Source organism: Vigna unguiculata, chromosome 10 (genome assembly GCF_037176805.1).
Source record: "Vigna unguiculata cultivar grain cowpea cultivar isolate G323 ecotype 2 chromosome 10, ASM3717680v1, whole genome shotgun sequence".
NCBI lineage: Eukaryota > Viridiplantae > Streptophyta > Magnoliopsida > Fabales > Fabaceae > Vigna > Vigna unguiculata.
In genome coordinates, this window is record NC_140801.1 from 52,728,899 (window position 1) to 52,740,355 (window position 11,457).

Below are 11,457 nucleotides of genomic sequence, written 5' to 3' on the forward strand. Positions count from 1 at the left end.
TATTTGTGAGTTCTTAATCCAAACTTATAGTACAAGTATGTAAGTTTGAAATTGATATATTTCCTTATTTTGTAAAAATAAATGTTAACAATGAACTTTTTTACATATTTTTTTAACACGATTTTTACTATTTGTTTGAAAAAACGAAAATTTGATTGAATATCATCTCCTATTCAACAACATTCGATCATAATTTTAAATGAAATTTAAATAGGAAGAGTGTAACAAAATAAATGTGTTTGAAAATACCATGATAACACTTATTTTAAAAATATTTTTTTAACAAAAAGTTTTGTTGACAAAGTTGACATGAGAAAGTTGACATGAGATGAGGGTACTAATTTACTAAAGTACTAATAAATGATGTTTGTTATTAATAAAGGAGGAGAAAGTATTATTTTCAATATTTTTTATTCAAAGATAAATTGAATTATATATATATATATATAACTAATTTTTATCTTCTAATAAATATGTATGAATGGTAATTCAGCATCAAATAATGCGAAAGATACGAAAACGACAAATTAGAAAGCAAAAACGACACTTGGGAGTTTCAACTTCATGCTTAGTGAATTTGTGTGCAATTCTTCTCCCTAAATCTTCATCTCTCACCATCGCCGTTGGAGAACATTCCAATTTTCTCTCCAACAAGAATTCGTTCTCAGCCTTCTCAATTTTCGGCGTGTGCTCCCAATCTGTAATTTCCCTTCACTCTCTCTCTATTCCTCTCACTGTTACTACAAAGTTGGAATCTCCTTTCTCTTCAATTTCTCGTAAGATACATCGATCACGTACTTATATTGATTTGTTTTTCTCACGCTGATCTTAATTTTCAGTCGATTTTCCCTTTCAAGAGTTACCACTTCAAGAATCCAGATCTGAGTGTGCAGGGACCATCGTTTGCATTTGGACAACATTGATTTGGGTTTTGAAGTGCTTTAAGGAAACTGGGGTCTCTAAAGTTTGTACCTTTTGTCGAATGACGAGTGGTGTGGCTTCAATTGCGGAGATTTGGATGACTGGATTGCTGCTGTAGTGGAGGAAGTTTGAGAATTGGATTCGATTTGTTTGAGGAAGTTTTCTGGGAGGACTAGGTTTTTTGTGAAGGAGTTTGTCGGGTCGACGTCATGTTCTATGGTGCGGTGGTATGGGACCCCTGGCTTATTGTTGCTCAAATTGTGTGTCTTCAATGTTTGTACTATATCACCCTGGGGTTGCTCTTGTCGATACTTGTTGGCACTCGTGTGTCTCGGATGAGTCTCGTGTATTTCTTTGACTATGTTGCGATTACCACCTCTACCGTTACTGGTTGGTGTGTTATTGCTTCATTTATGCTAAGCTCGGTTACAGGGTAATTGTTCTTTTTCACCTTGGCCTATAATTGATTACTGATTGTGAGTCGTGACTCTACTTCCCAGTAGTGTATCGTATTTTTTTAACTCACTGGTTACAAGATTGTATTCACTATGTATTATTCATTTGATTGCTTCTTCGATGTTTCTGAATGAACCTTTAGCATTTTGTAACCATGCATTTAGCATATATTCCTCTTTCTTTCATTACTTTCCGTTTTTGGTTTGGTTTAGCTGCGATATGCCTCTAAGCTTATAAATGAATGTTCATTCTTAAAGCCGTTCGAGTGTTTGTTGTCCTTGTGTAGGACTGGTTGTGCTGTATTCTAGAGTAGGGAAAGAAACACAAATTAAGGTTGGGACCTTTGAGATAGATGTGTCTTTAATTTGAAATTTTAAGTTCTCTTTCTTTCAATGCTTTTGGAATGTTACAAAATAAGAAATAATTTGTTTTTTTCTATATCTTGTGAGTTAACTATTTTACATTTAGAAATTCTGTCCAATGTTGTGTTTCTGTTTATTACTTTTAGTGGAAGGATTGAACCAAATGAGGCATTCTTAGCTGTTTGGTTACGGCTTATATGTATTATTTGCTCAAATTATGTTGTAGCCATTGTACTTATCCCACTGTTTTTTTATGCAGGGCGATATATATGTTTTATTTGATTGAAAGATCACGAAAGTGTTTGGATTTTTCAGCCACACTCTACATTGTCCATCTCTTTATATGCATCGTGTATGGTGGTTGGCCCTCCTCTATAACATGGTGGATTGTGAATGGTTCTGGAATTGCAGTGATGGCCTTGCTTGGTGAACGTCTGTGCATGAAGCGGGAACTCCAAGAGATATCATTAACACGATTTCGTTCAAGTAAGAATTTCCTCCTTCAATGTGCTGTTTAAATATTTGTTTCCTTGTGTTATATTTTGTATGCTGCTGTGCCCTATCTTTCTTCTATTTTGTGTTTTATTATTTTTAGAAACCTGAATATATGTTGAGGCTGGCAAACTGAATTTGTGTTAGGCGAGCATTTAAATTCTATATGTATGTTCTGTAGGATGTTCTTATTTTCTTTCTTTTCTTGCCTTTTCCCCTATGAAACATTATGTTCGGATGGCAAAACCTTAATCTGTGCATTAGGTTTTATGTTCTCATGTCTGTTTGCGTATCATTTTGCATTAGTTTTTAGGTTTTATGCTATTCTCTTTGTTGGTAGCTCACATGATCTAGAGCTGGGGAAACCTAGGGAGAGCAGTGGAGTTTGATTAATAGCAGTATGCTCCCTGTTTTCTGAAAAACAATAGGAGTTAGGTACATATTAATTTGTGAAAATCTGGAATTTTAAATTGATGAAAGACCCTTGATGAATAGTATGGTACATTTTACCAAATGACAATTCAATGAAACTCTATAGTTTCTGAGTCACCACCATATGACACATGTCAAATTCTAGAATATTTCTATTCTATTAGGATACTGCCGATTTATGTTTTCTTGTTACATTCCCTTTTTATCCTGTTTTGTACTGGGCAATGTGACAGCCTCTTGGCTCGTGTAAGAATTTTCTGTAGCCACAGACAGTACTTTAATCGCTTCGGTAGCTTCCCCTTGCTCAAAAACGGTCACAACAGAATTATTTTTGAAATTCTCGAAAGATCCTTCCCCCAACCAAACAAGTGCAAAGCTCTTTGCACCAAGCCTCCAGATCGTGCTCTAAACCAACACCTCCAATTCTGGCCAATAACCCAAGGCTGTGAACCCACCATGGAACCACCACCTGACCCTGCTGACTATTATGTTACCTGCTCAAGCATCAAACTACCAAATTGAAACACAACCATCCAAAATCCAGCAAAAAAAAACCGATAAAACACAGCTTTATCTAAAATCTGAACTCAAGTTTACAAAACAACAAATGGGTATGATCAAAACCACACATTTAATTCTATTTCAATAAATAATGATTATAACAATGAATGGTTTGTGCAAATTTTTCACCAAAATTGATAATAAGGGTGGACAGAGGGGGGGTTGGACATGACACTGACAGTGAGGTAGAGGGCAAAGAAAGAGATCTAATTTGTGAGTGCAGAGGGAATAACTAGAAAAGAGACATACACGTGAAGTGGAGCCGATACAACAATAACAAATGCTTCGTCCTATTAAGGCAAGGTCAGCTACGTATATCATATGACCTCTTTTGGGTAAAAAGAGGAGCCCATATATTTTAATATTTAGTAAATATAAGGTCTATTTAGGTATACATTTTTCTAAAAGTTACCTTAACTTGTAAATCTTTTAAAATTGAATACGTTATATTTTGCTAGAGAGAAATAGATCCGTACTGAGTGTGGGGAAATATCCTTTTGCACACTTTTAAAATTTGCAGTTTTTCCGGGTAAACACCCCTCGGGAACTAGGGATTTTCATTATGTAGACACTAGTGAAAGACAGAATGTTTTGCCTGTCTGCCCATTTTTTATTTTTTGCATAAATTATTAAATTTAATTTCTTTTATCAGATTAATATGTTTAGATGTGGGAGTCTCAAAAAGAGTGGTAGATGTTTTGGGTGCAGTTGAAGAGTACAGTAGTCTAACAAAATATGCATACCAAATGAGGGTATTCCCTTTATTATAGATTATAGAAGAAGATTATTGATTTTAATATAGACTAGGGAATAAGAGGCCCTTCATACCTTCCATATTTTTAAAGAGTGGGAATAGAATAGTGGGAAATAAATAGTGGTTTACCAAAGTGGTTTTTCGGGGGTATAACAAGGCACAGAAATGTGTACTCCAACACCTTGTATTCATTTTATATTTAATATAGATATAGATTGTCGTTTATAGATAATGATGTGTTAGAGAGCTGTCTGTTTTGTATACTGTCCAAAAGATGGTTGACTATTCCTGTTGCTTAATACTGTCTGACTTCCTTGCAGATGTGTGATTGGCTGAAAAATACATTTTTCAAGAAAGAAGTGCTGCAGGATGGTAACCACTTTTGCTTCTATATATTGGATTATCTACGAGATACTGCCCAAGAAGTGAATAGTTCTATTCTGCCGTTGAAAGACCTACATTTCCATTTAATTCTTTAGTTGCAATAGAAATGAAACATATATAACCAGACGAGATTAGGTACATAATTTTCAGGAATTACTGGAAGTCTTGATGTAATTTATTTATATTCTATTTTTGATTTTCCAGCCCTTTGGTGTTGTTGGTTAAGGTGATGCATTAGTTGATAGAATTTCTATTCTTTTTACCCTTTTTGTGAGTTTTCGGTTCTGTTTACAGTCTTGGAATTATGTTACTTCTTTCTGTCTCGCTACTTTGAGATTGTTATATATCAGCTAGCAGATTGAACCTCTTCGATAATTCTTTATTGATTGATAAATTTGCACCACAATTTTGTTCGATCTTCCTCTACATAGTTTAATTACTAATGTTACATTGTCCATGTAGAACCTTATTAAATGAATGAGAAGTAAACCATTTGTAATAACCATCCCTTGTCGTGGTAGTGAAGCTTGTTAAAGTAATCTACAAGATGGATTACTTCATTTATACGTATTGGAAGCACTGGCTCCGCTAACAATCGCTTTCTCTTTTGTTAGTGCGAGGTCGTTTTTTTCTTTTTCAAATTGAGTGAAAACTTAGCATTCGTGTTAGGAAAAAGGAAAAAGAATATAGTCATATCAGAAAAAAGGAGAAGACTGGAACGCTCGTCCTTTATTCTTTCTTTCATATCAAAATATCTATCATATTTATCAATGTCTACGGAATAAAGTCATCTCAAAATTTTGCTTGGATGCTCTTCTGAAACAACAAAAAGCCTCGGTTTGTCAAGGTTTCTGCAAAAACCAAGTAAACCATCTTGGAGGAAAAAGAACATTTGATGTTAAAAGGGTTTCTGAAAGAAGTTAGAATCCTCATCTTTTTTTCCTTTTGTGACTGAAATTCATCTATGGAATTCAAGGCTGAGCTTTCCATGAAGATGAAATGTCAGCCACAGCTTCTCCAACAGTGAGATAGACACCTTTCAACCCAAAGGAATCCAAAATATTTGACTGATGCAACTTTTCCATCACATTCCCAACAGGATTTGCCAACACAAGCTGCACCAACGAATTATGAATATAAGTATTTGAAATAAAACTGATGGAAGTCTTTATGGCCTTATAATATGGTACGATCAGTATCTATACCTGAAGTGATCTTTTGTCCAGCACCTTTCTAAGTTCACATAGAGTATCGATTCCACTTGTGTCTATGGCTGTAACAGCTGGGGAAGAAAATGAGAAATTATTGTTTTCAGTCAAAAGTATCTCAAAACTTGATAGAAAAACTTCAAATCAGATAAAATGCATACCCGTCATGTCCAAAATTATACACTTCAATGTACTTTCATTGTTTGCTTTTACTCGCTCTTCCTCTTCTCGAACCCATCTCAGTATCCTATAGCAGGAAAAGCACTCACTCAAGTGGTTGGAATCTCAGAATCACTCAGAAATTGCCTCTAAAAAAAATCTTTGACAATCTATAAGTCGCTTTATCTAACCTTTCTTGCAGGTAAGTTGAATTAGCAAAGTAGATGGGAGACTCAACAGCCAAAATGATAAATGAAGGAATCCTCAAAGCTTCTCTATATTGGTTTAGGTTGTGGAATATTGGTGTCCCCGGTATATTCCCCAAAACCAGTGTGTTTGGCCTAGAGACATGAAGCAAGATCTTGAACACTGATATCCCCACCTAAAGATTTTGGCCAAACCAGTAATATTAATTACATAGCATCAACCCACAATGCATTTTAGGTTTCTAATAACTGGAAACAGATTAAATTATTCCTAGCTTACCGCTATTCCAAGGCCTAGAGGCACTGAAATGAACAGAACACCGAAAAAGGAGCACAAGCAGGCCAAGAAATCAAGCTTGTCAACCTTCCACAATTTATATGCAGCTTGATAATCTATTAGCCCTACAACAGCAGTGATTATAATGGCTCCTAAGACTACATTCGGTGTGTAATAGAACAACGGCATCAGAAACAAAAGGGTCACTAGAACTGCCGATGCCATGATTATATTTGATACTGCTGTCTGTGCCCCAGCATTGAAGTTCACAGCTGATCGAGAAAATGACCCTGCAAATTTATTTTAGTGTCAGAATTGACGTTGGTAAAAATTTAATGGACGGGGTGAGAGATCGTGTGTTTAACTCCTCCACTAACAAAAATACTAACAATCGATTGAAAAAAGAAAATAGAGAAGAATCATTACCTGTTGTGACATAGCATGAAGAACAAGAACCAGCTATGTTCATAAGACCAATGGCCATCATTTCTTTGTTTCCATCTACCTGGTAGTTCTTCAGTGCAGCAAATGTTCTTCCCACTGCAATTCCTTCCTGAAACAGAAGATAACAGCAGTTTAATCATATGGTGTATTGTTTGTATCTAAGGAGGGAACCATGTTATTTACAACATGGAATGTCAGTAACATTTTCTATATCCATTATGTTTCTCAGTTTGGGACAACTTACAGTGAGAGACAAAATCCCAGTGACAAGTCCAGTTTTGAGAGCAAGAGCCAAATAAGGACCATTGAAGTATAACATGTTAGATGATGGTGGATTAAGTCCTTTTGGCAATTCACCGATCTGATAGAGAAAAAGGATAACCTTTATTAGGAATGAAAAGAATATTGGAACACCTCTAGTATATTTTTTTTTTTTTAAATAGAAGGGGAAGTGCCATTTCTTACAATAGCAATTTTATGTGTCTTATTTCTCAGAAAAAATACTAAAATTGTTGACAGAATTACTGATGTCAACGGCGCAGCTGCTGAAACCCAGAATAGTTTTGGCTTCCTCAAGCTCTGTTGCAATCACTAAGAATTTTCAGATCTCAGGAAGTAGCAGAATTGTTTTAGAGCAAAGAGTAGTAATCTATGTATATGTGTATTTGAGATATAGAATCTTACAATTTGCCTTGTTGTCAACAGGAATATTAGAAAACTGAATCCCAGCACAAGGTTTTGCCATGACCACTGCACAAGTTGCTCAAAAAAATTTAGTGAGCATATACGTAATTACACTTACATTTGTAAAATTGGGACAAATATGAAATTTACTTTCATTTAGAATTCACCCTTAATTGCCTAGCTATTCCATTTTTCCTTTCATGACATGATTAGAAGGAAGAAAGTTTTAGTTTGATAAATAGTTGAAATCTAGTCCCTTAAGATATATGATGGGTCTTTCTAGATAGAATCACTGGAAAGATACAACACCAATGAGACATGAGCTTAACTCATACATAAGGGATTGATACTATCTCCAATCTAAAACTTTAAGACAATAAATTTATAAGTTTTCATCCTATACTCAATTTTCTCAATTTTATTCAATGTTAGACTTAGATTTACATTCAGATTCCTAACGATATAAAAGTCAAACAAGAGAATATATATATATATATATATATATATATATATATATATATATATATATATATATATATATATATTATACGAATAGCTGGTTTTCAATTACCAATCTCAATTCAATGATAGTGTGAATTCTTATTTCTTAAAACAGAATCAGTGCTATCAGAATGCTTTACGGTGGGGATTTTATTTTGTTTTGTTTTAAAGCTGCTTTACTCTTCCAACCATTTAAAATATGCAAAACAGTAACTGCAATATATATCTAAAAACAGTTGTGGCCGTCCTTTTTAAAAAATAATATCTCCATCTTAACCTACATTATTACAAAATCGGAGTAAAACTAGAATAAAGTATCAGTATCAAACTTTACCTCTTCTCTTTGCTTGAAAACAGAGATAAGCACAGGCGTTATTTGCATCTTGTTGGTGAAATGAACAATCCCAAGCAACCCTTTCAGCTGTTGCAGTGAAACAATAATCGCTGCACCAGCCATGAAACCCACCAGAGTTGCCTTTGAGAGAAAATCAATCACAAAACCTAATCTGTAAGAATCATCAAAGGCTTTTATCAGTCATAAATATCATTCAACACAGCTATAAATATATATATATCCTTCAAGTTGCTATATTGAAATTTAAGTGAAAAAATCCACAAGAGAAAACTAAACCATGATTGAATACCTTAATATACCCAGAGAAGATTGGAACAAACCGGCAAAAAAAGTGGCAGTGAAAGCCATTTTGAGATAGAGAATAGGATCTTGAGTGTAAGAAATAGTCTCAGTTAACATTGATCCCATGACCAAAGATGCAATTGAAACTGGACCAACACCAAGATGTCTAGAACTCCCAAGCAGGGAATATATCAACGGAGGCACAAAGCTGGAATCTGCAAAATATTCACACCACTTCAAACATTACTCACACATCATCATTGATCATACACACATCAACCACAAGAACTCAATGACATGCACAAACAAAGGGTACTGACATAATCCAAGAATGGGTGGCAAGTTCGCTAGCTTAGCATAGCTGATACCCTGCACAAAAAAATCCAAACTTTAAACATACTTTTAACATACTTCTATGAAACATCATGCACTGAGTATTATGAATCATGGTCTCAGAACCTTTTAACATGACACTTCACAGAACTTTTCAATCTTCAAGACTGAATTTTTATAAAACTCGGTTACATGTTACGTGGAGATTGTTTGTTTGTCAGAGACTGGTAATTCGGTTCCTGACAAACCAAACCAAACACTGTGATATGTAACAAAGTTTTGAATTCTGAAAACTCGACCAACCCTGTTGAACTTTAAGGTGGTTTTTGATCATGTGATAACTTTAGAACAAACAATGGCAGAAAGAGAAAAGTGAGAGACCTGAGGAATGGCGAGGCTTGCAATGGTGAGACCTGAGATGAAGTCAGAGCGGAGAAGGGAAAGGTTGTAGAGAGGGGCCCATTGGAAAATGGGGAAGAGGTATTGAAGAGCAAGGAGAAGTTTCATGAAGCAAGTTTGGTTCTTGAACCTGTGAAGAGGGTCATCGGGGAAGAAGATCTCAGAGAGTCTGTGTCTGAGTTTCTGCAAGGTGGTGCGTTCTGGTGGCAACTGAACCTTGTGGATTTCCATGGCTGCTGGCACTGGCATTGCCATTTGTATCTCACTTTGGATCTTCATGCTGCAACCATTGTTGCATGCTAAGTTCACACCCATTGTTTCTTCCTCAGTTTTCTCTTACCAACAAACACAGAGAAGCTACGAATTTATAGAGGCAGAGAAACCATGGCATCAACTCAACAACATAGGGTATGTGTCGTTATCAAAATTCCCGCTATTGGAATATTCGGATTTCTCTTCTTCAACCAGTGATCTACTTCTTTATTGCCATGTTTTTATCTTCTGTTAAATATAATCACACATAAAAAATTTACCATGAACTACATTATTCTTCCATTAAATGCTTAGTGAGGTAAAATCATACATGAAAGGAATGTTTGTTTTATCTATAGTCTCTCTGGAAATTCATAAAAAAAAAAAAAAAAAAAAAGTCTGTTTTTTTCATTATGCAGAAAGTAAGTGTATGTAGAGACTTCAAACATGCATTTAGAATTTACATACTTAGTGGATAAGTTTAAAGCACTGATTAATCAGCTTCGTATTAATTCATTTGTACACATGTGTCAGATTATACTATAAACAGTAAAATTACTAAAATTTGAATTACATACTTTGTAAAAGTATTGAATAAAAATTAATTGCGTATCTGTTATTGACAAAGTCAACACTTTTAAAATGTTAATATATTAATTTTTTTTTTTTGTATTTAATGAATATGACAATGATCATGATAATTCTGCATCAAAATATTCCAATGGTTCTGGTACAGCTAATAGAATAATTACGATATTGTTAGATCAATTATGATATATGAAGGATTAATTACTTTAGAATCCGTTATAATTTTGTGTTTAAAAGACATATCAGAAGCTTAAAGGAGGAAAGTGTAGTATAAACTTTTCTAGGTCTCCATCAAGGTTTACGAATTTTCATGTCCAAACTATTTTTTTAAAAACAATTTTGTGAATCAAGTTTCAAATTTCAGCTAAAAAATGTCAACATAGTTATCAAATTTTTTTGGTAACTATAAAAGTGCATATAAAAGAATAAACTCGTGCCTAAATTTCACAATAAAAAAATGTATTAGTATTGAGATATATAACATAACCAAAAAGTCAAATCGAACAAAAATAACAAATATAGATATCAATTCAATATAAAACATTAACTTTGACACGTGATACGTTGTTGGACTGATACGTGGATATTAAAAAAAACTATGAAGTGACACATGACAATCACTTTTCATGACAGTTAATGATTTAAACAGTATTAGCAAAAAAACCCAATTAAACAAAATTGATGAAAATTGTGACCTATTTGAACACAAAAACAAAATTATGACTTATTTGACAAAACTTGACGAAAATTGAGACAAAAAAATATTTTAACAGTGAAATATATAACATAACCAAAGAGCCAAACTTGAATACACTAACTAACTCTTTTAGCAGTTGAAAACATCATGTGTGATTCACAAATTGAAAATAAAATACTAAAACGAGGAAGTGACACGATCAAGTGTTTAATACTTGAAATATAAAAATTTGAAATGGTCACTCATCAACATCATCACCACCTTTGATGGACTGGAACAATCAACTATAACCTAAGAAAAAGGTGGTTTAACCATGATTGGAAATTCTTAAAAATCAATGGTGTTCGCAAGTTGGTTGGTGTGATGGGAAAACATAGATAGAGTGAAAAACGAGGTTAAAGAAGCTTTTTGGTGTTAGTGATTAAGCACTTAAATTAAGAAGGTTTTAGAAGTAATAAATTGACCTAAGAATAGAGGAAGTGAAGGGACCAGAGAAAGACAGCAAATAAAAAGAGACAGATTAACAAGTAAAGAAGATAGAATAAGAACCCTAACTTAACGTGGAAATGACTCTATTCTCAAAATATATATAATATAACTTTAACCTAATATGCATCTCTCACATTGTTGAAATAGAATGAAATAAAAAGATAATAGTGATTCCAAAAAGAATAAGAAATAATAATTTGAAGGAACGTTGTTTTACATTG

At 33.9% G+C, this 11,457-nt stretch overlaps 2 protein-coding genes across 3 annotated transcripts; one reads left to right on the forward strand and one right to left on the reverse strand.

Annotated features, from left to right (window-relative positions):
- Window positions 1-495: 495 nt before the first annotated feature.
- On the forward strand, window positions 496-4,737 carry LOC114166272 (structural molecules protein). The gene is made up of 4 exons (XM_028050989.2): window positions 496-700; window positions 840-1,354; window positions 1,999-2,225; window positions 4,299-4,737. The coding sequence occupies exons 2-4, from the start codon at window positions 1,131-1,133 to the stop codon at window positions 4,304-4,306; spliced, it is 459 nt and encodes a 152-aa protein (XP_027906790.1). The 5' UTR covers window positions 496-700; window positions 840-1,130; the 3' UTR covers window positions 4,307-4,737.
- Window positions 4,738-5,055: 318 nt separating this feature from the next.
- LOC114166270 (putative sulfate transporter 3.4) lies at window positions 5,056-9,545 on the reverse strand. Of its 2 annotated transcripts, XM_085668179.1 has the most exons (14): window positions 9,193-9,350; window positions 8,938-9,050; window positions 8,799-8,847; window positions 8,486-8,693; window positions 8,176-8,347; window positions 7,341-7,406; window positions 7,122-7,235; window positions 6,901-7,017; window positions 6,639-6,765; window positions 6,216-6,502; window positions 5,921-6,111; window positions 5,732-5,817; window positions 5,568-5,644; window positions 5,056-5,477 (listed from the first exon to the last, which is right to left on the reverse strand). In XM_085668179.1, exons 4-14 carry the CDS (start codon window positions 8,602-8,604, stop codon window positions 5,334-5,336), a joined length of 1,500 nt encoding a protein of 499 aa, XP_085524305.1. In that variant the 5' UTR covers window positions 8,605-8,693; window positions 8,799-8,847; window positions 8,938-9,050; window positions 9,193-9,350; the 3' UTR covers window positions 5,056-5,333. The 2 variants fall into 2 exon arrangements, with proteins under 2 accessions (XP_085524305.1, XP_027906788.1); XM_028050987.2 differs by lacking the exon at window positions 8,938-9,050 and having other exon boundaries at window positions 9,193-9,545.
- Between the last annotated feature and the right edge of the window lie 1,912 nt (window positions 9,546-11,457).